Here is a 26,399-nt window from a genome sequence, read left to right on the forward strand (position 1 = left end):
CGTCTCATAAAGCGATTAATCGGTTAAACTGTTAGATGATGAAGTTATTTAATACGATTTTAGTTCTTTCGCTAGTCGCTATTTTACGCGGAGTTTCAAGCGAGGTAGGTGAGGGTACGCATTAAACTACTGGAGGATGTTTCAGGCCATTCCAAATGAAACACGGCTTCTGCCATGTCAAATTCACAAAGCTCGAGAAAAGAATAGCAGAAGTACAGTATCCGAATTAAACCTTTGAATATTTAGCGTGCTTAAAAATGTTTTTAAAATATATTAAATTTCGCGTTCATCGTACTTTGAAGCTTTTCAAAGATTTGGATCGCCACTTAGATCATTCTCCGAGAATTCTAACTAAACGATCTCCAAAGCTCTCCCATGACTCGTGTTTTATGCTTTTATTAGAACTCCGGCGCTGTGTGCCCTCTGATTGTTCTGAGTTGTGGTAGCGTTATTTTCAATGCAGCGACGAGAACTGCAGAAATCGGCAGACTTTGACAAAAATTTCCGTAAAAAATTAGGCTGTTTCTTTTACCCCTCACTATAGGTAAATGTTATTTAATATATTCTGAATATGTAGAGGTATTTTCTTTGCGCTTTTGTCACGGATTCTGTTTGTTCTCTTTTATTAGTATGTCATTTCACTGACCTACTTTCAGGGGTCAAATTTGTTGTTCATCTTAGTTTGAAGCCTTTCAAAGTTCTGTATAACCACTTTGATCATTATTAAAGAGCCCTTAGCAAATTAGTGGCATCAACTTTCAGTTACAAGCTTTAATCGCACAGAAAGGCGTCCTTCACGAACCACCAGCCTGTATTTACAACTGTTTTATGTTTTGGTGAAACTGAGTTGTCTGTAAGCCTCACAAGCCGAGGGTTAATTCAAATTGTACCTACTCCCTTCTGAGAGGAGTACAAATACTCATTTTTGCCTCTCGAAAGAGAACCAATCATAACCAAAGTCTAGAAGCAGATTTAGCATTTACTTGTTTCAATAATTCATTTTGTAAGAGTTTCTAACGTTATCATTCCTCTGCAGAAACTCTTATGGAGGAACCTGGTTCAACCCTATGGTACTGGAAAACTTTTAGAGAAAGTAAAGGAGGAGCAGGGGTGAGTTACCTGACTTTCGTAGCCCATGTTGTAAAGGCCTTTTTTTGCGTTTACTATCGAGCTAAAACTTTATCGGTATTAGCTATAGGTACACGTATACATATTTTGTAAGAGTTAACCTCACAGAAATCAAGATGAAAGTCAAAAGATGATTTGGAAAATGATGCAAATGATGGGTGGTTTAAAATCCAAGTAAATGTGGGAAGACATATATTTGTGGGAGAAAAATATGAGCCCAGAAAAACAAGCACCTGCACTGTTGATGTAAAGTAAGTGATCAGACATTAAATAAATTGTTTTTTTTCTTGTCACTGACTAAAAAACTTCATGTGAGGACGTTTCTGTTAAAATAATATAAAATTATATAACCGTAGCAATAAAATGGCTACGAAAGCAGATGAGTGCTTTAAAAAGAGACGCAGAAACGTCACTTGGGATTGCCAAGGGCCTTGTAAATGTTCGGAATGTAAATGTATTCGTTAATGGCATTCGGTTCACAAGCTGAATGCAACACTTCTAAAGATAGTCTGACATTCCTGACATTTACAAGGCCCTTGGCAATCCCAAGTTACGTTTCTGCGCCTCTTTTTAAAGTACTCATTTGCTTTCATAGCCATTCTATCGCTAAAGAAGGTTATAGTATATTAACCGAAACGTCCTCACACAAAGTTTTTTAGTAAGTGACAACAAAAAAATTTTATTTATTATCACGCCTGACTACAACTATTAACAAAGATTTAGTAATACATAGACAGGTAAAAACTAACGATATAATATTCCGACGTTTCGGCGACTTCATGACGCCATTATCAAGGGTACAAATGAAAATAAAATTAACAAATGCGAGTTCAAGAGTTACAACTAATTTGCATAGGGGAGGTAGCTACACAAATACTTTAGCACAGATAGAATCCGTTTGCACGGATAGAATCCGTTTGGTCGACAACGACCACGCAGGTGCTTTCCATGAGGACCTTCTTAGCTGTTTCAAAGTTCTCAAGAAGTGCATGAACAAATTCGATTGTCTTGTCAACGAGATGCTTTACATCAAACAATTAACACCGAGTTTGAACGTGCAAACGGATTCTATCCGTTGTTTGTTTGTTTGTTTGTTTTTTTTTGTAGCTTCAGATAAAGCGACATTGTCGCAAGGGCATTGTCTCTTCTTCAGATATTCTTGTTACAATATATCATTGATAGAGGGTTAAAAGGACGACTTTTGATCTAGTATTAAGACTGTTTTACAGTACGTGGTGAATAAAGTGGACAAAAGAAAAGCGTTTCATTGATCGTTGTACGCAATCTGATATTTGTCCATATAAGCCACCCATGTTTTCTGGGTTTGTTTGTTTGCTTGTTTTTTTATTAATTGCTTATTGCATATTAATGATGGACTGCATGTAAGATACGTCACTAATCTAAGACATTAGCGTGCACATTAGAAGTCACAAAGCTGGAACTTTTGACCCACCTCTCCTCCAGGCCAAACATTTTTACATTCTGTACCTAATACTAGCCCAAAGTTTGCCATTCTTTCTGTTTGTTTATGAATTAAATGTTGTTGTTGTTGTTGTCTGTTTGTCTGTTGCTTTTATTTATTGGTGGGGGAAGGGGGGACCGGAAGTAAATTTGTGCCTTCAGTCAAAAACACTGTAAGGGAAATTTGCATATCGTCGTGCGAAGGAAAATAGGGACCTTAAGCATCGACAACGAAATGGCACGACGACGACGGGCGAAAGTAAAATTTTCCCGTGCGTGCGTTCTGCACATGTGCGATGTTGTGAAAACGTCGTCCAGCCTTCGTCGACGACTGAATCTGAGCAGCGTTTACGTTCTGGCGAAAACGTAAGTAAAGAACTAAACTTTTACATGCTGATAATCATCTATTTCCCCGTTTTGATGTAATTATTGTTTGGTGCATTATTTGCGGACCAGCGGAAATCAAATATTCAACAGTTTAGCGATTTATAACAACTAAAATGACTTTTTTCTTTCAGAAGCATCCAAAAGCACGGCTAGCCACATTGCTACAGCTGAGCAAGAACCAGTTCAAAAGAAATGTAGAGTTTTCTTTATCTCAAGGATAATTTTGTGATATTTGAAATCATGTTTTTGTTATTTTAGACCTGCATATATTTGTGCTAATTTTAAGTTGCTCTTCAAGTTATAAATCTTCAGTTTTGGTACTAAAAAAATATACTTTCGTGTTCTCTCGACAGCAAGTAAATCCAGGTATTTTGTTTGGACGGAAGATCATGATTTCGCGAAACTGTAACGAGCGAACCTTACAATTTTAAACTGAAAAGTAGTGAGAGAGGGAAAGTATGAGAAAGCATCGCCGCCTATTTGAATTATCTGAAGAGTCCAGAGTTGAGGGTTACAGCGAGGAAGGAGAGAACGCATCTGGGATCGGTGTCCCCGAGCCCACAGAACTCGATACCTTATTGGAGAAGATCCGAGAACGAGAGAAGAGCGCAGAAGATAAGAGTGACCCTTTGAGAAACGAGAAGAAGGCAAAAGATGAAAAAGGAAAAGCTACAGCAAAGGAGATCAGACAGGCGGCTCTTCAGACAATGGCAAAAAAAGGAGTGATGATAGTGGCGAGAAACCAAAGAAAGCTAAACTGAGGAGGAGCGCCTCTGATGCAATCGAATTTTTTGCCGAGAAGTCAGAGAAGGAGAGAGAATTGAAGAAAGAAGAATTAGCCATCAAAAAGAGAAAGCTTGATCTGGCAGGAGCCAGACAACAAGAGGCTGCTCAGCAGCAAGACACCATGTTCTTAGCGTTGATGAAACATATGCAGCAAAAGCAGCAGCTCCAACAGCAAATCTTTCGAATTTTGCTTAGCCAGAAACACAAGATATTTATGGCATTGCTGGAAAATACCAAAAAGAATTATGCTCGATCCTAGTGAATGTGGAAGATCCTTGAACTTGTTCAGATGACTTTTGTTGTGACTTGAGTTATCTACCTATTTTCCTGTCACTTACCTGATTTAATAAAGGTCACCTTAGGAGTAGGTCATTAGTGACAGTGATTATGTCCATAGGAAATATCAATGCTTTGCTTGAGTAAGCACTGGGAAATTGGTGAGTTACTATTTCTCTGTTAATTTGTTGAATTAGGTTTATCTACAAACAACAAGTTAAGTTACGATAGCTCCTTGATATTGTTGATGGATGTAATTATATTTCATTTCTATAGACTTTTGTGACTTTCAAGAAGAATTAAAAAAATTGTTCTTACTAATAGACAGTTATTTCTCTCTACAAAGGGACCGAATTGCCCAAATGTTCCCCTAATATAGAGTGATGGTTGTACAAAAAATTAGGGTGCAGTCACTAAATGCACGCAATAACTCTTAAAAATGGTATTTATAGCTAGGTCTATTCTTTTCTATTTGGTTACTAGTGTTTTCATGTAACTAGTTCATAGTCTTTCCTACATTTAGTGATTGCACTCTAGAAATTTAGCCCAATTTTGAGCATCACCAAGACAAAATCTCTACAGGAGCATGGGTATCTTCATTCAGTCATTTTAGACAGGGGTAGCTTTCATCCAGGGTTAACTCTGAATTAAAAAAATGCCATTAATTCACCACGTAATTGTCCCTAGGTTAGTGTCAGCCTAATCTCAAACAAACAGGTCCTCAAGCTCTTATATTTATAACTTGTGAATTGTAAAACTAATTCCAAAAAAACGGCCTGACTCTGCAATGTCGTGCCTAAATTTATAATCATTAATTTTCTCTTTCAAAAAGTACAATGGTGTGGAAAATAGTGTTTAACCTATCAGCATACAATTATCCACCATTGTTACTGCAGTTGTAATGTTTTGATACACACTTCATCAAAGTCAAAGTAAACCGGGAAATAGTGTGGTTTCCCAGCCAAAGTATGTGTCAAGAGTGGGTGGCCTATCGTCGAAAAGGTCTGAGGCCATGTTTCCATACAAGCATGTTATCACGTTACGCAGTAAGACAGAAACAATATAGATCTTTCCAACACTGCTGAGGAAAAGCCTCAGATATTTTTTAAAGTCAATAAACATAAACGAATTGATTACATCTCCGAATAGCCATTCTAACAGCACTCATCCTTACATTGTCTGCTCCATATGTGGTGTCAATTCACCATATCTAAAGGGACCTTGTATCTGCAATCTAAGAGGATAGGCAGGGTAAACATAAACACAGACACGCTGGCCAGCTGGATTGTAGGCAAACCGACGAAGGTCATGTAGTAACCGTGAATCAACAAGCATTCCTCAGTGCATCATGTTTTTTTCCTTCTAAAAATTGGTAGGTGATGTTATTAGGTAGCAGTGTAAGGGTAAATGCTGCTGATAATTGGGCTACATAAGTTGTTCATTATATGAGTAATTCAGAATTTTTTTTCTATTTTCACAATGAGTTCATTATAATTTTATTTCAAAAGGGTGAGGGGGAGGGGGGGAGGGACAGTCCTCTCTTCCCTCTGGCTATGCTTCTAATAAATTGCTGAGTGGATCTCACCTTCGCAATCATCTGAGGGCCACTGGTTTATCAGCGCAAGCTGTTATGTGTATACCCTCTTTAAATAAAGTCTGTTATTATTATTATTATTATTATTATTATTATTATTGTTATTATTATTATTATTATAATTATTATTATTATGAAAAAGAAAATCAAATTTAGCGCAGTCAGCTGGAGCAAGGGCCCGCGGGATACATCCTTAAAACATTTTTTTCTAATTTTCACTATATTAATATGTTCACATACACATTTAAGGAAAAAGCGTGGCCGAGTGGTCAGTGCTTCGGACTCGTAATCCGCTGCTCCCGGGTTCGAGTCCCGCTCTGGCCACTACCTGGATTTGTTTCACGGTAGCTCCGAGTTCAAATCCTCGCCCACGCTTGTAAATAGTCAACTGGTTTCCCTCCGGCCGGTTGGCATTCTTAACAATTCATGTTCAATTTGAATTATTTGTTTCTGTTGTTTATTTTGGGCCTCCTGGAAAGTAGCTTGAAGCTAAGTGTTGTGCCACATTAAATAAGATTACTTACTTTACTTTACTTTACTCTACATGCACACCCTCTAGCTACACCTCAGACAAGGGCATGGCTGTCCTATAGCCATACAAAATATTCCATTTTTTTCTGAATCTTTTACTTTTTTTTTAATACAAAGCCTACAAAAATTAACATTTGGTGTCATGCATTTATCATGCCTGCCACCGCTGAAAAAGCTGGTCACATCCCTGCTTTAAAGCTGGTAGCCTGAACTGTTTTGTAACTCACCAACTGGGCGTACAGATTTCTCATCAAGCCATTTGGCAAAGCAATGCTTTCAATTTTCAGGGCATGAACATTTTTATGGTCATTGTAAAGAAGTCGCTGATGTTCTCCAGGTCTTGATGTCAATAAATGCCCAAAACAATTGGGCAGTGAGGCTCCCCTGGCTGTCAGAGCATCAACGTAGGCCTGAAGGTTGATAGGGCTAAGAACCTCGTGATTCCAGTTTAGTACTCTGTTCCTATACACATCCTTAGTCAATCATTTGATTGGTGATCATGCTAAGAAATGGAACAGGCTTAGCGAACCTATGGATCATGTTTCCATATCTGCATGGGTATGAAAGCCGCTTTAGCAGCATGCGGAGACCTTCTAGTTCATCACACAGAGCGCTGACTGCAGGTAATCGTGTCAGGGATTTGCAAAACTTCCTTCAGAATTCGTCTATCTCGTTTCCCAGAGCGAAACTCTGCAAAACTCTCAGACTCATCAAGCTCTTCCAGGTAAAAAGGTGCGTACGAATCGTACGGAAAGTCGAGGTTTTTCGATACATAGAGGTCGTACAGAACAAAAAAGTCATCACTATTGTTAAAGCCATCGTTGTGATAAATTAGAAGCAGATTTCGGACGTTTCTGAAAGCCATAGCAAGAGCAACCAGTCGGAGAACCAAAAGTCGTCGTCGCCTCAAGACAACATACTGCTTAACTCTCGTTTTTCCTGCCGAGAACGAAACCCTCAACCCAATCCTCCTTGGGTTGCGAACTTCGTCGTCGTGCATTTGGTTGTCGATGCTTAAGTTCCGTAATATCCTGGTCGGGTCAATGGAAAGTTGTTCTTTTGTAAATCCGAAAGAGGACGGTTTCTGAGTGTAGTGGAAACGATATAAAACTCAGTAAATGTCAAAGGGAATATTTCCAGGCTATAAACGACCTTGACGAAATCAGCGACGAAGTGGATCTAATTCTTTGCCGTGCAGGTAAATACATGTAATATTTCACGTGCGAATCTTCCACTCTCTTGTCACGAATAGTTAATCATAGTTGAATTTGTAACTGCATTTTCATGGTCCATATAGCAATCTTTTTGTTTCTCAGTGCGGCTATTATGATCATGCGTTCAATTTTCACCCAAGCGTCAGTTCAGCCTCATTGACTTTGTTTTTATTTTTAGATTTATGTTATGAAGCATATTCTCAGCATTTGTGTAAGAAACTATGGTTTTCTTCTCGTATGGTACATTATTGTTCCGCTGTTTTTAAGTCTGTTTTGCATCAAGGTACTGGATATGCCTAAACGCATACATTTTGACTCGGATTTTCTTATGTTAATCACGATGAAGCAAGCTCGCTTGATATTTTTCAACATCACTGAGATCGTCTGAGGATTTACTGGAGGGGCCGGTGCAAAGACTGTCAAGTACTGCCTGAAGTGGTTCAAAACAAAAGCGCAGCAGTAAAGGGGGACCACACCTTGGTAAAAGACCAATTCCAGTACATTAAAAAGATAACAAGAGAACTCATCCCCGTAGCACCCAAACATTTCAACCCTGTTCCCAGTTTCCCAGCGTATGAGATTGCTCAGCGTTTAATTTTTCGTTGATGGTCCTGTTTTTCGGTCTTGTTTTGTTTTTTTCTTTTTTAATTTTGGGGGCGGGGTGCTTTCTTCACCATTGTCATTGTAAAACAACCCCACAACAAGAGAGAGAAGGGAATATCGCCACACATACATCCGGTATTACATCCTAGTAGATTGTGCTACATCCGGTAAGCAGTCGTGCTTCTCGGACTTCTGGCCTACGCGTTCAATCGACAGTCCCAATATCTGACTCGATTTTAGCCCAAGACGTTACTTTGGGTTGTTTAAAGGCATGCATCTGTTTTGTACGTTGACCTCGACACATTTACTTCACTTCCTGGTCGACAATATTGATGAATTTAGATGCTCAAATGAGCAAATACTCCCTTTCTTGCTTTAGTAATCTGGATTCTGCCAAGAACTCAATTCATTTAAAACTCAAAGAAGCTTTTTATATAAATAAGATCAAACCTGAACTTAACAAACAATTACAGCATTATAACACTTTTCTAGCATTTTAGTTCACACCTTTAGTTTCGTGTTTGTTGTCACGCTGTAATTAGTACCCGCTTTTGTATTACATTATACTGTAAATATTTTATTCATCTACTTGCCTGTAATATAATTACTCACATTCAGTTACTCATTGATTGAAGATGGCATAAGCATGCCGAAACATATCTCTAAAAAAGTTGTATACAATAATTTTAGTATTCCACTTCCCATCCTTCAACAAACGAGAAGTTTCAATGATTTTCCTTGGAAGTTTTGATAATGGGTAACCAATTCTGAGTCAGTAACAATCCTAGGTATTTATTATTTTAAAGAGGTCAGAGCGTACATGTATGAAACACTCATGTTTTTGGTAAATATTTTATGAAAAAGCCCACGTGCTGTAAAGTTGTGTCATCTGAATTTGGTTTTATTAATGTGATAGTCAGATTTGGTAATTTTGAAGAACCATTGAAAGTATCAGCCTATCTTGTAATGCTTCATCATCGTTTAGTATATGTGCAGAAAGTTTCGGTAAAGTGTACCTGCATATATATTGTGCACAGAGCCATCACTTTTGGAGTGAATATTTAATAGCTAAATAATTTGATTCTCTTGTCTCTTGCAGTGGAATCATCCTTCGACTCAATCGCCAGTTTACTCAGTCTGTGATATTTCCAGCAAGAATGAGGAACCAAAGAATTGGTTAAGAACAAACTATGTTAACATCAAGGATGCTACACGACTCGATATTGAAGTCACCTTCGTCTTTCGCAACTGCCCCTCAGCTAAAGTGGCGCCATTCTGCAGAACAAACTTCACCCTTTATTCCTATCATGCGGATTACAAATTACATCCTGATCCAGATCCAACAAACTTAAAGTTCCACAAAGAAACTGTTATAACTCCAAAAACTCTTCCAAGTAAACACCCAGTAGTCACATTTTATGGGTCAGTAGTAACAAAGGCAAGGGGAATTTATTTGGCATTATTAGACCAAGGAGCCTGCTTGGGTATACAAAAGTTTGTTGTAAGGTATCGTTTCTGCTATGAAACGTTCGTTCCTCTCGTTAGATTTCCAAGAACAGCTGCCCCAGCAAATGATATCAATTCAACCAAACATGAGGGAGAATGCACAGATCATAACACACTTAAAAAAAGACACCAAAGGATATACGGCGTGTGCCTTAGTAATGGGGAGTGGAAGATAACAGATAACTCAGCCTGCCTGTGCAGTTATGGTTATGAGCTAATCAATGGATCTTCAGACTCTTTTTTATGCAAAGGTCAGTGCTGCACTTGAAAGTTGGATTTTCCTCTGAAGATTAGGATCCAGGATGAATATTTAATCTTTTAAATGGTTAAACATTTAAATGACGGCCCCATTTGTTCATCGCTTGATAGAGAGGTTATGAAAGGCTCGATATCTATTTGACATGGGCGTGTTCTTTTGATTTATACTTTAAATGTTCACATAGATTCTATCGGTGAACGAAGATAAAAGACCCAAGAACATAGAGTCCCTTTTTGCAAAGTACCCTTGTAAAGTTCAGTTTCGTTTCGCTTCTCCTTTTGTTTTTTTCCGCAGATAGATGCATTTATAACATTTAGGTTTTTTTTTTTTAATCGGGTCTGTTTTCTGTCTTAGTTTTTTGGTCTGGGAACCCCAGCTTAAGTTAATGTACGTATGTTGTTCAATGACCTAGGTGATTGTCATTATGAGAGTCATTAGGAAGGAAGACAAAAAGAGTTCTCCTGGTAACAAAGCCTCTGATAATAACTAGTGCCAGTGTTACCTAATATGTCTAAGTTGCATGGCAGGAATTTATTTTTGTCTTGAAAAGCACATCTTAGGGTCATTGCATTAATGTGTTCTGAGGAAAAGGCATGTCGATGATATTGCACATTGTTTCTATTTAGGGTGTCAGAAAGGCTTTTACAAGGATTCTGCTGGTAATGAAAAATGTGTACCTTGTCCTTCAAATTCAGCATCTAATACTGACAGAACTGGTTGCATTTGTAATGAAGGTTACTTCCAATCATCTAATGTGGCAGATTGTGAAGGTATGTTAATTATAGATAATGGTGTCTAGCCAATCATTACCGAGTGATAAACGATCTAGCTAATGCCTTGAAGAGAATCATTTTGAGGTTTTCCTATAGAATTTCGAACTTTTAAAAAAAAGCTAACTCCTTCATGCTTAAGATGTCGATCACGATGAGCTATTAGGACAAAGCAACCTAAATGTATCATACATGTGAGTAGGAAAAAGAGACTAGACTCGTGTGTGCTGAAATCCACAAACCAAATAGATTCGCACTTTTACTAGCGATTCGGTAAAGGCAAATGCACATAAGCGAGCTAAATATACAGAACAGGAAAGGAAAACGAAATAAAAATAAAACAGGCAAAATGACGGACAAAGATAACGAGACTTATAAGATTATGTGGCGACTACGACGACTAAAACATAATGACAACGGCGACAAGAAAACTACGGCAGAAGAAGCTATACAAAACAATAGAAACAATGCATAAAAAATAAACTCGAATATATGAAATGTGACGTAACCAAAAATGACTGGCGAACCTAATAAAATGACAAATATATATGGACAACTGAAAACGAAAAACAATGTACAAAAGGCGTGAAGGCAAACGAAGGTGAGACGCCGTGACTACGTGGTGTAGCTAAGTTATTGGCCAACCCACCAGATTTGTAGCTTACTACTCGTAAAAATCTCATGAAGTACCCCTCTTGTTAGAAGATTTTTCCTAGATGAATCATGTAGAACGTCATATAGAGCTAGAAGAGTATGCTTCTCCTAAGGACTTGTAAAATCAAAGCCTATTTCATGCGATTCTCAAAATATTGAGATTATGGTCAACTGAAATTGAATTTTCTTGGAAACTTTGTCAGATGTTTTAACCACCAAGTGAAAATGGTGGCCCACTGGTCCCTTTTGAAATATCTTATGATGGTATTTCTGCTGTCATGCGGGAAATGAAAAGTAAAGCTTCATATGCTAAGAATCCATCAAAAAATCAAACAAGACTACCTTCATTTGTGTCTAATTTTGGTGTCTTACTTTAATGCACAGTCTTGGCCAGAAATATAATTAACATAACCATGGTCATCACCAGTAAAAGTTGTACTGATGGAAAATACGACCAATCCTCATTACTGACGAGGCTCCAAGAAGTGGTAACCACTTTAATTAGAAATTAATGAAGTCTGATAGTTTTAAAATAAACCATTTGGGGCTGCGTCGGTGGGAGTAACGAAATAATTTGAATATATCAACAGAGTTAAAATGGTAAATTGGCCACCGTTACGATTATAAAAGCTGACGTTTCGAGCGTTAGCCCTTCGTCGAAGGGCTAACGCTCGAATTTACCATTTCACGCTCCAATTTACCATTTCAACTTTGTTAATATATTCTAATCATTTTAATCAGAGCAGCATTTTTCTTTTTTTCTGTATTCATATCAAGAGATGACAATTTCTTGGGAATATACTAATCACTAGCATTTCTGGTGTTGCGGCATATTAAATGCAAATCATGTAATTGCATTAATCGTAATAGTTTTATTTAATTGTATTAGTTATGTTAGTTATGTAATTGTAGTAATTTATGTAAATGTACTTGTAATAGTTTTGATTTTTGTTCAAATTTTTTTGGCTACCAAGGAAAATAGAAACCTACTTTGATCAACTCAAACATTCCAAGTGCGCGTGTGCAGCGCTTTGATATGCAAGCTATGAAGGGTATTTGAAAGATGTTATTGATGACAAATGATGAAAATCTGTCGTTATCGATTAGTAAACATTCATATGTTTATCTGATTGTGTGTTGGTCCTAAAAGGTGCTTGATGAACTCTTTGTTCTCGTGTTCAGCCTCACTTTTCTGTTCCTTCTACAGATGGAAGGTGCTTTTTCCAGGAGATTTGCAGGTTTCATAGATGCACCACTGAAAAGTAGCGTTAGGTTTGTAAATTTCCTAGATAAGTAAATGCATCATAATTTTCTGGTTTCTGATACACTCCACTTTATTCTGACCCTGATATTTTGTCTTAACTAAGGTGTGGAAGTATACCTGTTGACCTAGCTCTTATATTCAATTCCAAAACGAAAGAGCAAGATGTTATTGCAGTACTTCGTAATGCTTCCAACGATGGGAAGCTTGGAGACCTCACTGTGAGTGCTATAAAGAGAACAAAAATTCGAGCTGATATCGAAACTGGAACTATTGAAGCAGGCACAGTAACCCAGCCACCAGGAAGTAAGTTTGAAATATTTTGATAAATAAGATAAAGTTGGCTGGTTTCAAGATTTCACAGAGATCTTAATCTATGATATGCTCTTCTGTGAAGTAGTCAGTAAGGATGGGGCTTCAACGCCGTCAAGGGAAACACAAACACGTTTTCAGAATCTATTTGGAACATTCTTCTTGTCTATGGTATCCATGAACAAACAGTAATCTGCAAGGCCCTTTTTTCTTAAATTGGTTTTGGCAATATAATAGACTAAAGCAGTTTTCCTTGTGCAAGGAAAGGGCGCGAGATCTGATAAAAAAAAAAAAAAATCGACCAGTGTACCCTTCGTCGCTACTATTGCAGATCTTTATTAAATGGCTTAGACTTGCGGCCAATGTAACGCGCGCTCTGATTGGCTAAGAGCAAGCTCAGAGCGGGGCATTATACAGAGGTAATACTCGCTGGCCGACAATGTATTATGCGAACTAAAAGAGCACACAATTCATCGCGGTGATTCTTTTCACTTTTTGAAACCTCGAGCGTTGGAAAACGACGAAGGCTGATTGACACCCAGAGAAAGGAGACTCTCTCTGTTATAAATTTTGTTTGGAAGCCTTTTGAAACGCTAATAGAAATGTTTTGGTGAAGTCTCCCACTCTAATTAGTTTTTTTGACTATCAGTTCTTCAAGTTTTAGAAAAAATAAAAATCTTAATCACCAGCCTAGTTCGGTCCGTATTGCGAAAAACTGTGCCCTATGCCTTGAGTACCATTCTCGGCCTACAGGCTCAGGTGGTGTCCAAGACTTCGGGCACAGCTTTTACCCAGACGGACCACCCGACGGGTGAATAGCATATGTTTCTGGACGTAATATGAGCTAAAGTGTGTAGCTCATTGATTGCGTACTTTTACTGTAGGTTTGAGTGGATGAATGAACAGGTAAAAGCACTCGTCGCCAAAAGTAAATTGACGACCCGTTTGTAAAGTTCAATTTTTCGTTTCTTTAGTTTGTAAGCCGTATAATAAACAACTAAATAGCAACCTTGACTGTTCGGTCGTTAAGGAGAAATCTCAAACCTTGGCCTAGCCGTTTTGACCTCTATCGCCTGGTCAATATGGCAAGGCCTCTGTAATTTCAAAATTGTATTGAAATATTTTAAAAAGAAGGTAAGGGTACAGCACTAGTAAAATACCTGTAATTCATTTGTAACACTTAGTTGGACTCTTTTTGTAGGTGTCGGCATAGCATTTTATTGGGCTTTTAATTAACATGTCGATATTTTAACTAAAAAGTTGTAGGTGTAGAAAAGACATCATGATTGAGCGTAAGATTGCCAACCGATCTAGTATGTTGAGGCATGTATTTCTCGTGTTATTCTTCTCTTGTTTTCAAGGTGCCACAGGGATTTTTACTGGTGCAGTGATTGGATCAACTGCCATACTGGTTGCTGCTGTTGGAATATTTGTCTTATTCGTATGGAAGTTAAGGAAGCGTAACAGCAAGAGCTCATATGGTAGGAGTTGTTTAAATGCCAACTTTGGCCCCGAAAAAAAGTCGAGTAATATTCAGAGCGGAGGGCCTCCCAGGGGTTTTGGGGAACAAGGGAACATTGGCAAAATATTGAAGGGAACAAGGAAACATAAGCCTATTTTTAGGGAACAGGGGAACAAAACTGTACAAATTAGAGGAGAAAATATTTTGATATAAGAAATAAAGACTGCTAGGAAGAGGGAAAATTTGGACGTGTCTATGTACTATGATGATTGACCAGGAAAATTAAGATTAGTTCTATCCCACTCTCATGGGTTGTGAATTTCACTCAGTTTCAACTGTTCGAGATGATGTCAAACAAATTTAACTTCTCATAAAATGTATTTTATTCTTTTATAAGCTTTATTTTTAGTGTCTTTCTTTTTTTCGGGAGGGAATTGAGGGCGGTGATAAGAGGTAAGCAAATTTATTAAACGGGGAACAAATAAGGAAACAGTGTGGGAACATAGGACACTTTTGGAAGGGAACAAGGGAACAAGGACCTTCCCTGGGAGACCCTCAGAGCGTGTTTACGAGAAAACCGGTTAGGGAGTGATAATGCTCAAATGACCTATTTGGCTCAATCTTGGCACGAATACAAAGTATATTGAGTAAACAAATGCGTTTAAATAGTACGTCAAAAGATTTAATTCCCTCCGGGAAAACCACGCGTTTTCTGCATTTGTTTTTGTTTCGCTTTGTTTTGTTTTATTTTGTTTTGTTTTAGATTTTTTGTACGTTCAATTTTCTAACGTTGCATTGCTAACGTGAAAAACATGAAACCCATCAGCAAAGTCAATCAACTGTGTTATGTTCTGTATTCATCAGTGTTTCCTGGTTTTGACTAAGTCCAAAAATTAGGATATTTCATGACCGAATATCTCGGATGACCAATCAATTCCGATGAAAATTCCTACAGCGAAAAGCATCACTTGAATTCCGAAAAACTAATAAAAATGTTAAGCCAACTGGTTTCATTATCTGTGCTGACGCGAAATTTACTTCGATCCAACCGCTTTTGGTCTGCTTTATCGAAATTCCGTACACCACATCTTTGTTCCTTTAATTGCTTTAAATATACACGAGATCTACAGCAAACCTCAGAGAGAATATCATCTAGGTCTATACGGGGAGAGAATCTTTGCAAAGTGAAAGTCTCGTCGTTCCCAGGGAATTTCTCTATGGCCACATTTGTATGGCCATATTAATCCCAGGTAAACCAAGTGGGCGAGGAACTTTAAATTCTCGTTTACAAAAAATCCAACACTGATAAAGAAGGATCCAAAACGTAAATACAATCAAAATACATGTCATTGAGGTAGCGTGTGTGCACACGATGTATCAATGTGAAAAAAAAAGTCATGTTTAAATCAAATCGATCTCAAACTTTATTTGAAATAGACTGCCGAAGCTGCGAGAATTTTCAGAAACAAATTAGAGAATTGGGCGATGAAAGAAAATTCAAGAAAAAACAATTCAATTCAACTTCGAAAAACAAATACAAGGGTGAGCAAAAGTTTCCACGTCAATTTTCAAGGTCAACGTTTAAGTCTAAAAAAGAGATTGGCGGATACTGCGAGATCCCGTGAACCGCGTGTGGTTACCAAAGGATGTCGTCTAGGAAAATTTCAATAACAGTCATGTGGTACGCAAACCCGAGTCTCCAAGCTTCTGAGTCTAGCTGAGACTAGGTAATCACGGCAAATGTTTCGTTTATGAAATACCCTCAAATCGAAAAATTCACAACAGTGATTATCTGCTCTCAGTTGATCGTGTCTCTATTATCTTATGATTTGAATTATTGCGCTAGCTTTGTTGCTCACCGCTTTCTACTTGAACTGTCCATGCATAAAATGAGATAACTTGAATCGTCCATTGCCTTTGAATTCCTGCCTTCTCGTGACAAGTTTTTCGTATTTTTTTTGTTTACATTTTGGAAACAGGAAGAAGAGAAAGGTAAGATTTTAAGAACTATAAATCATCGTCCAATATCATTTCTTGTTTATGTTATCAACTGCAAACTGTATGCAGCTGTGAATTTGTCTGTTAGTTTGTAATATGCATTATGATAGTTGCCGTTGGAGCAAGAGTTACACCGAAAGTCAATTTCCTCGTCCTTAACGTGATGATTTTCTTAAAAATTGGGTTATCCAGATAAAATTATATTTTTTTAGGGCTAGTCCGCTTAATGCTAGACACAGAGTGCTTAACCATAATATTTATAAAACCTGCCTCTATTTGAGCCAATATAGCAGCGCAAAAATGTGGCATGCTTTCACTAATATTTTAATAACTTTGCTCATGGAGTGCTACGAGGTGTGCTTTTCTATTTTAATAAATTGTCCACCTGTTTCTTCCAAATGAATTCGAATTTGACCGGAAATATAATGTTCTTTTTTTTTTTTTACTTTTAGGACAAACGGAGAAACAAATGAAGAAATAGGACTTGTCGAAGTAAGTCGCTTTACGATTTTTTAACCTTTTTGTTGTACAATACAGTATATCCTCTTTTCCCCCAGGGGGGCATGGAAACAAATTCTAAAATCTCATTTGTTCTTGGTGCAGTCTAGATTTTTCTTTCTCTGCTCAAGAGTACAAAAACACTTTGTTAGTCGCAGAGTACATCCCCAGCTTCGTTGTAATTTTTGGTAAATATAAGTTGTTTTACTAGCAAGGCAGCGTTTCAACAAAGACTTCCGTAATAATCTCTAGCCGTAAATTAATAACTATCCGCTCCCTCTCTCTCAAATCAATTTCGTTGCCTACAAAAAGTTGGTCTTAAAATTAATTTTTTGATAGCAAGTGTGTAATTGAATTAACACGCGCGTAAAACTAATGGTTTGAAACTTTCTACCTTGAGTTGTACAGCAGACACCGAAGGCACTTATTGCGTAGGCGCCACATAAAATTTATGGCGTGTCCACAAGAAAACCTGACAGACTCTGGCAGGAAACTTGGCACAAATGCTCTGTATCACGAGTGAACAAATGTACGAAAATAATAGGTCAAAATATCTAATTCCCTGTGAGGTATAGTGTCCCTCCGGGAAAAACCCATTTCCTTTTTTTTTTTTTTTTGCATAAATGATTAGCCACCATTGCCTCTGCAAATTTAATCAACTGTGTTGTGTTCTATATCTATCAGATCTCAAGAACATTGAGCTTTTTTTGGAAATTTTCGTTGCATTTCTTTTCTTACCTCCCTAATTTAAGACGACTTTTTCTGCTTCAGTCAAAGCCCAAAAGTGAGGGTATTTTAAGGCCAAATGCCTCCAATGACCAACCACTTCTGATCATTATTCCTACATGGGTTGTGAAAACCGTCCCTGGGCGTTTGAAATCATCAATAAAATTTTGGGGCAACTAGTTGTAGAATCTGTGCTGACGTGAAATTTACATCTATCTCCTGCTTTTTGGTCTATATCATCAAAATTCCGTTCACCACATCTTTGTTTTATTAACTTAATAACTCAAAAATTTACAAGATATTTACAAGAAATATGTACGAGGAGAGCGTTTTTGAATAACGCAAGGTGAGCGCTTTTTAAGAGCTTTTTTGCAGCCATATTTGAATTATTCTCGAGGAAACGCTGCAGTTGACGACAAAGATCAAGCGAGCATGTAGTCGAACTTTCTGACAAAAGAAATCCAGGAAGAAACGTGCTAGTACATACATGTCTCTGTGGTACCTCAGTTGCACATTTTGGCTTGGTATCATTAGCTAGATAAGTAGCCATTATGTCAACAATGTGCCAGACTCGAAGTGCTTCGTTGCCTTGTTGAAACATTAGATGCGGCGAGAGCTCTCGAAAAGATTGTTCTACTGCGTGATACTTATCGACTTACATGATATGTGCTGGTGGTAAAAAGAGAGTTTGATGCCCTGAAAGCTGATGTAAATCAAAAGGACAATTCGCCTGCGATTTTGTTCAAAGGTCAACTCTGACATTCATTTGGTGTGGTGTGTTTCTAGTCTGCAAAGTTTAAAATGCAACAAAATTTACGGCTAATAAAATATCTGACTTGATATTTGTTAGGCTTGATATAGTTGCTGATTCGCCGTAAAAATAAACGCCGGATATATATTGGTCACCTCTCAGCACAAGAAAAAGGAAAATGGTTAAAAAAACGGACGCGTACACAGAAAGCACTTGCATATTTTATCTGAGGCTTTCTGCTTACATTTGATATGTAATCTCTCGCTGTCTATTGTCATATCTGGTCTCGAAGTACATAATATATTCCGGCAGCCTGTTTGCCCCCCCCCCCCCCCCACCCACCATATTGTAAATGGTTATATGACATTATGACATACACGCTTGATCACTGAATAATATTGCTCGCTCGGTAAACGACGGCGCGGAGCGTTGATCATGTAGACAGAGAAACATGATGAACTAGTTTACGACGGGATTCAGTGATCCTTTAGCAACCTTCCAACATTGTATGTGTTTGGAAATCAGCAATATTTATTTTTAATCGAGGAGAATGATGCATCAATGTAACAAATGATTATGGGATCAGTTTGAAAGAAGACAAGTGTCAGACTTTAATGCTACAATGCTAGTCACACTACCATCGACTTTCTGTGATCGAAGATATAACTTATCCAAGACTTAAGGTTACTTCCCACCTTCGGGGTGGCCTTTGAAAAAAACTCGTACGCGCGCTACTTTCATTAAATCAAAGCAAACTGTACATCAGAAAAAATCCCAATAAATGCAAATTGCGATAAAATACAATTAAAGTTAGTTTTCCTTTTAGGAAGTGTCAGAAGTCTGTAAGAGAAACATGTATAGACTTTGATTTATCACATTTCAGTAACAAGTACTGCCTCAAAGTGAAAAGGTTGCACCAAGAAGCAGCTAAACAACTTGAAAGTTTAATACGAACTAGCACATTATCTTTATTAACTCAACTCACTTTTCAGTAAAAAAAAATGTCCCTAAAAAGAGTAAAATGTAGTGTCATAAGTGGTTATGAATTTGTGCATCATGCAAAAGACACTGTAATTATTATGACGATGTAGACACATTCACATAAACATTGTATATGTGAAACACACAAGGATGAAAATGGAAGATTTGAAAGACTTTCCACTGTAGTCTTAGTAAATGATTACGTTTACAGACTTGGCTTGAAATGGCGGAACCTTCTCAAAGCCAGCAAAGCATGGCATTGGATGAGCGAAATCGGTCACCTTCCATGACAGATGGAGAGCCGTCAAAATGTCCACAACCTTCCGAGACGGTCGGTGATTACGCCTCTCTATATTCATCACCACGCTGTTGGGAGATTCCTGCAGAGCTCGTGACTATAAATAAGGTCGTTGGTAGAGGAGCTTTTGGTCAGGTTGCCAAGGCAAAAGTCAGAGGCCTGCAAGGGAGACCAACGACGACACTTGCGGCTGTTAAGATGTTGAAAGGTATCAAATACATAAAGAATGTGACATTCTGAATATAACCCCCTCCCCCTGGAAAAGCGTAACCTCCAGCTTGTAGCTTCGAAAGTTCTACTATCTTCTTAATCCAGAAAGAAGCAGGGCGAGCCCAATCCAGTCTCCCCTCTTCCTCCCTCCCCTTTAAATGGGGAGAGGAAGGTTCAAAGGGGGTAAGTTTCTAAAGAAACTGTGGTGCTGCGTCGGTGGGGGTAACAAGGTAATTTGGTAATATCAACTAAGTTGAAAATGTAAATTGGCCACCCTAAAGATTAAAGCTGACGTTTCGAGCGTTAACCCTTTGCCAGCCCTTTTGCTCTGACGAAGGGCTGACTCTCAAAGCGTTAGCTTTTTAACTCTTTACCGACGATGGCCAATTTACAATTTAAACTTAGTTGATATTACCAAATTACAGAGTAAGGGGGGATCCTTTCAGTAGTATACTTATTCTTCAATCGGTAGTCAACTAAACGTGACCTCAGTACGTTGATAATAAGATGCTTTGAGTCCAGGTATCACTGAAACTATGAATAATTTGACTAGACCTGCGTGATTGAGACATTACAAGCATCTCACGTGGCCTGAGCTCAAATCTGACATGTTCTTCCCCTTTGATAACGGAAGCCGTAAAATTTTCTTCCAAATTAACAGTAACTCTCCTACCTCCCATTTACATAAAAGTAGCAAACCCCAAAGATTGCTATTTCTGAATTCGAAATAACAAAATAATAACCCATTTAAACATCTAGCCTCAGTTGGATTAGAGAAAATGTCTTCACCAAGCATATACCAGTCAGCAATTGTTTTGCGGAAATCTTATGGTAATTGGATTCAAAATCATTAAAGTATAGTCACACTGGTATATAGCAGTGGTATGAATAGTTTTATTATTGTATTTGTCGACAGAGAATTATGCTATGACGGCTACATCAGCATTCTCTGCCCAATTCAGTCGTTCTTCATTACGATAAACTCGAGTAGAACATTTCATAACCTCATTATAATTTCCTGACCACATGATTTTCAATAGGATGGTCCACCACTGACCAAAATAGAGCTGAGTCAGATAGGATATGTGCTTCTTATTTCGGTTGAGTTACTACCATTGCTTACAAAGGTAACAGCTGTCGGGTGATCATCTTTCAGATAACGCTTCTGAATCGGACAGGAAGGACTTGTTGTCTGAACTTCAGTTGATGAAGGAACTCGATGCCCATCCTCATGTCATTAAACTTCTGGGATGTGTCACGAAATCTGGTAAATATGGAAAAGTATACTTTAACATACCAAACATTTATTTTCGAGAAAATCTCTTGCTCAATAGAGAGATATTTTCACGTATCTCATGCTTTTCAGGACCATTGATGGTGTTAATTGAATATGTTCCCTATGGAGATTTACTTGGATACATGAGAAAGAGCCGGGGATTAAATGACACTTACTTCCAAGACCCAGATATCAAACCAAAAACAAATCTGACCTCCGAGCAGCTGATGAAGTTTGCGTGGCAAGTTGCCGATGGAATGTCGTATTTGTCATCGATACCAGTAAGCAAGAACGCCATATCTAGTTAGTGAACTGTTACACTGATCATAGCTTTTTATTATTCTCGATCTATTCTTCAGGACTCCCTAAAGTGGTTTCGTAATTTGTGTTGATTTATCTTAGATTATCCATCGAGACCTCGCAGCTCGTAACGTGTTGGTCGGAGAAGAGGAAATGTGCAAAGTAACCGACTTTGGTATGGCCAGAGATGGTCAAGAGGACAAAATTTATCAAATGAGGTCAAAGGTACCAAACGTTGGTGTCGAAATTAGGAAAGTTGTATAATGGTCTGTATCAGGCTTTATTGGTTGCTCTTCAATGATATCATATCACCGCTAGAATTAGTCAACCAAGGTATAAATCTGTCATCAGTCTACTACAAGAAAAGTTACGAGTTTTATTCTTACCTTTTCTTAACTTTTGCCAATCTATTCAATGTGTTTTTCATTTAGGGACGTATCCCTCTGAAATGGACTGCTCTTGAGGCATTGCTGTACGGAAAATATTCTACTAAAAGTGACGTGTGAGTACAAAGAACACACAATCATAATTGTTTATTGAAAATGGCATCCAATGAAATGTTGTCAGGTCTGGGAAAAGTTGTTGTATTTACTCTGTAATGTGGTCATTATGCTTTATTGATGTGACATCACCTCATTCAGAAGGAGTGCTAATACACTTTTTGGCTTTTAATTATAAGTACTGGCCCAGGATCTGCTTATGTGACGAGTATAGTGACCTACTTTAAAGGGTTTACTGAAGATAATAATTTTCTTTCAAAGACAAGAGCGATTATTTCCCTCAATTTTTCCTATTTGTTTTACAGGTGGAGCTATGGAATTCTCCTCTATGAGATTTCTACGATCGGTAAGTCGCAAAGCTGATAATGAGGCCATTAATGTAAGCCTCAGATCTAGTGTTAACACGCCTAGTAGTCGGCACGCTCAGCAGGGAAAAAATGAGCGATAGTGCAGGAATTATAGTATAAAATTACATTTTCAAAATTTCTAAATATAGAGTCAGATAGTTGTTGGAGAGTATCAAGAGTAGCTTTCCTATTTCAGGTGGCTCACCATATCCAAAGGTGAATGGAAGACAGATTTTAACGTTGCTTGAAGAGGGATACAGAATGCCTAAACCACAACACGTGGATGATAAGTTGTATGAAGCAATTGTGTTGTTGTTATTTTTTTTTTTAATATGCTCTTCTACGACGCCTTTTGTGTTGTAGCATTAGTGTGTGTGTGTGTGTGTGTGTGTGTGTGTGTGTGTGTGTGTGTGCGTGTGTGTGTGTGTGGGTGTGTGTGTGTGTGTGTGTGTGTGTGTGTGTGTCAAGATTTTAAGAATTTTTTGGTCCAGTGAAAATTGAACTCGCTTTACATCTTGAGGCAGCCTACCTTCGGGAAACATTGACATAAGTCAATAAACTCGAGTTTGTCGCTTAGGATTAGAAAGGAAAGAACCAAACATTGCTGCCAAACATTTAACAATAATCGCAGCATTTCAAACTAAATGACGCCATAACTGATGCCACCAATAATGTACTGAGATATTCCTGACGTCTTTTTGTTTTAGGTATGACATAATGACAAACTGTTGGAAAGATGATCCTGACTTGAGACCATCTTTTGAAAACTTGAAGGACGAACTGAAAGAAATGGAAGACCAGCACAAGGTAGAATTGAAAACTTTACAAAGAGACTATTTTTGAGCTTTGGCCGGTCTAAGTTTTATCTCGTGCAAACAAAGGTATACAAGTGGAATATCGTAAATCTCAAGTTACCGTTGTTTTGAAGCTATTTTGAATAAATTCTAAGGAAAAAATTACCGATCGGAATTCCACCCACTAATTATGAACAAGCTTGAAAGCCAGTTCTGAAGTTACGGAAAGAGGATTTACTTGCATTTCATGGAATTCTCTGAAACCATTAGCGAGAATCCGAAGTAAATACGATGTCGTAGTCAGGCAATAGTAGTTAACTCTAGTGGACGTTCAGGTTTAGAGTGTTAATAGGTACACTGTTACTGTCCTTATCTCTTTCTATGGAAATTGAATTTTTCAATTTACCCCTATAAAATGCACTTGATAATGGCGTCAACATGAAGGCACATATTTCTTTTATTTTACATCGCTTAATTTCAAAATATATTATCTCACTAAGTGGTATTTAAAAGTAATTTAGAAAAAAGGGTCTATTGCAAGCTTAGAAGAGCATACAATACTTCACATAAACGATTGATTTTTTACCTTATTTTCAGGGCCTGATAAACTTGGACAATTACGAAGATCGACTCTACGTTAATGTTGACGATCTTGACACATAAGTAATTTAATTCGGCTCACGGAGCAAAGGATGGAGTAATAAATCTTCAAGCCCCATGAGATCGTAAACTATTTTAGATTTCACGTTAAACCTTTCATTCTGTTTTAATTAAGCAAGTAAACAAAAAATGTCGAACAGCGAAGAGAGGCAAATTATAACTTTCAAATAGTTTAAGGATTTGTTTCCAATTTTTTTGTTTTGAAAACACAAACGATTTTCTAACGAAACATTTAAAGTAGCAACCCATAATTAGACTTAATATCGATTTTCGTGTAAAATGCGTTAAAAGTTATCGCTGTTCCAATAAACAACCTAGAAGGCGTCATAAATGTTGCAGCCATCCTACTGAACTTCGAATTTATTCTTCCCTAAGGGAACTTGGTAAAGTTCATCACCTAAACAAAGCTCATTGGTTGGAGAGAGAGACCGCTTATAAAGATTCCCGATTTTAAAGATTCCCTATTTTAAACATCCCCCACTCCCCTATCCCCAATCTCCAATCCCCATTCTTCTTTTTCTCGTTCCCTATTTTAAAGATAGTCACGGAAGAACTTTCGTCCTATCTCAACACTGTCAGCCTTTACACAAATATTTGAAAAACTGGTTTACAAACAACTTATTTCCTATTTTGAGAAACTCGACATTCTTTTTGAATGTCAATTCGGATTTTGTAAGGGTAGGTTCACGGCTCAAGCCATAACTCAAGTTACGGATACTTTAAGAAAACTAACTGACAATGAATTTGTATACATGCTGCATTTTCTTAGATTTCTCGAAAGCTTTCAACACGATCAATCGTAATATTCTCCCTAAAAAAAATAGAATCATATGGAATAAGAGGGTTACCGCTGGCCTGGTTTGAAAGTTATCTTACAAACAGGAAACAATACGTTGCCTTGGGTGATACTGAGTCGTCCTATCAAACTATGGTCTGTGGTGTCCCTCAAGATAGTTCGTTAGGCCCTTTCCTATTCTTGATATAGATTTAAGACTCCCTAATTGCTCTGAGTTTCTTTCATTTAAGATTTTTGTAGACGATACTAGCTTGTTTGCTTCTGCAAAAGATGTACAATAATTAGAAATGCAAGTGAATTTAGAACTAAAAAAGGTCAAGGAATGGTGCGACATAAAGAAGCTATCGATAAATTTAAAGAAAACCAGTTACATGATTGTAAAATTCCAAGGAAAAGGAACATGAATATTAATATAAAGATAACCAACCGAGATGGATCATGCCACTCCTGAAAACGGAAGGACCACATCAAATATTTAGGAATAATGATCGATAGTGCTTTAACTTGGAAATATCACATCTTATATGTGTGCGCTAAGCTTTCACGGAATGCCGGAGTAATCTCTAAGTTGAGGCATTATCTACCTGTCAAACAACTTACGCAAAACTATTATAATCTTATCTATCCTTCCATTTCGTCCGCTATTGTGTTGCCTGATAGGCCTGTTGTTGTGTGCAGTGTATTGCGTTATATAGCGTTACAATTTTAAGGACATTTCGAATTACTTTAGTTATGTTGTAAATCTACTTCCTTAACTAAAAGTAAAATGCTTAATCACAAGTATTGCACTGTAAAGATGCTATCTTGAGCACTGAATGAAGGATGGTTGAGACAGATCAAAGAAAGGGGTCAATTGATCTATGAATACTCTGCATCGTGCAAGGCGACACGTGATGTGCGGCCGGAAAACAAAAGGCAGTGTTGTTAGGCTTTCGCTAGTGCTGTTTTGAAGTGACATCTCCGCGGCTGTATGTTCTCAAGGTTAGGAAAAGCGTGATGAATTCGCTCTTAAGTGACGCAGCACTTCTCATTAAACGAATCCTTCAGTTACGCCTGCTAGTTACCTTACCACGTGAATTTGTCTGCTTTACGAAAACAATCGATTGATGCACAGCCACATTACGCTTCTTAAAATGACGAGGCCCTCAACACCTCGATTGCTGACCACGTTAGAATCGCCATACAATGAGGCCTGAGAACCAAAGCCAAACCGGACATGGCCGACCGTCCACAGGTCACGAGGGAAGTCCACAAGGAAAGAATTAAAATAAACCCAAGTGGAAAATCAATTGTAAGTGCCAAGTGAATTCTACGTCCACTGAAGCTAAAAGTCCGGTGCGTCGTAAAGGAATAACGGTTAAAACCGATGACGATGCTACAGTGAATTCTGGAAGTGTAGTGATTAGCAGATCCAGCTCCAGACGCCTCTCTGCCACCGTATAGTACTTCCGCCGGAAGCGCAGCCGAAACAGAATCTCGGCTCCAAATCCTTCTTCACCACTGTCTGGTACTTCCGCCCTACGTGAACCAGGAACCAAACATGATATTTTTCCAGACACCTCTCCGCCAATGCCTAGTACTTCCACCGAATGTGAATCTGAAACTGTCAACCCAGTTTTAGATCCCTATCCGTCACCGAGTATGTCTTTCGGATGTGAGGAAAATTTCGCCACTAAGTGTCCCGGCTACTGACCAGGCCACATGCGAATTGTTCGCAGCTACCCCTGACCGGTCACCAGTTAGTTCAATGGACGAGATATTGGCCATGGGTTACTTGTAGAGCCCAAAGCAAGCATGTCTGCCACTGACGAACAGCCCACAAGAGACCAATTGGACGGAATTTTACCCAGGTTGCAAGAAAGCGCCGTCAGTTACCCGTTACATGGTCAACTAGCAAACATTAAAAGCTTTGAAGTCAGTGACAAATGCAGCCCTGATGGGGCTTCTTACAAAGTTCTACATCCAAACTTACCGCTGTTTACCTTGCGAGGGCAAATTAATGACCTTGGAAAGAGGCTAAATGGAATCGTTAGGGGTATACAGCCTAAACCGGAAGCCAA

The 26,399-nt window shown here is 38.1% G+C and overlaps 1 protein-coding gene and 1 pseudogene across 1 annotated transcript; both read left to right on the forward strand.

The window, feature by feature from the left end:
* The first annotated feature begins 38 nt into the window (after positions 1-38).
* On the forward strand, positions 39-23,546 carry LOC148726681 (ephrin type-B receptor 2-like). The gene is made up of 19 exons (XM_088726354.1): positions 39-108; positions 1,037-1,110; positions 9,080-9,737; positions 10,372-10,515; positions 11,554-11,657; positions 12,377-12,441; positions 12,537-12,736; positions 14,104-14,229; positions 16,184-16,196; positions 16,655-16,694; positions 19,370-19,664; positions 20,823-20,933; positions 21,033-21,223; positions 21,345-21,467; positions 21,674-21,744; positions 22,048-22,088; positions 22,286-22,382; positions 22,797-22,896; positions 23,481-23,546. Exons 1-19 carry the CDS (start codon positions 39-41, stop codon positions 23,544-23,546), a joined length of 2,589 nt encoding a protein of 862 aa, XP_088582480.1.
* On the forward strand, positions 3,104-4,021 carry LOC148726682 (uncharacterized; annotated as a pseudogene).
* Positions 23,547-26,399: the final 2,853 nt, after the last annotated feature.

Source organism: Stylophora pistillata, chromosome 7 (genome assembly GCF_964205215.1).
Source record: "Stylophora pistillata chromosome 7, jaStyPist1.2, whole genome shotgun sequence".
Lineage (NCBI taxonomy): Eukaryota > Metazoa > Cnidaria > Anthozoa > Scleractinia > Pocilloporidae > Stylophora > Stylophora pistillata.

Excerpts from the sequence above, each read along its gene's own strand:
- LOC148726681 (XM_088726354.1), top strand. The coding sequence starts at position 39 with ATGAAGTTATTTAATACGATTTTAGTTCTTTCGCTAGTCGCTATTTTA. Across the intron at positions 21,468-21,673 it reads TTTATCAAATGAGGTCAAAG|GGACGTATCCCTCTGAAATG; the intron begins GTACCAAACGTT and ends TTTTTCATTTAG. Across the intron at positions 21,745-22,047 it reads TATTCTACTAAAAGTGACGT|GTGGAGCTATGGAATTCTCC; the intron begins GTGAGTACAAAG and ends TTTGTTTTACAG.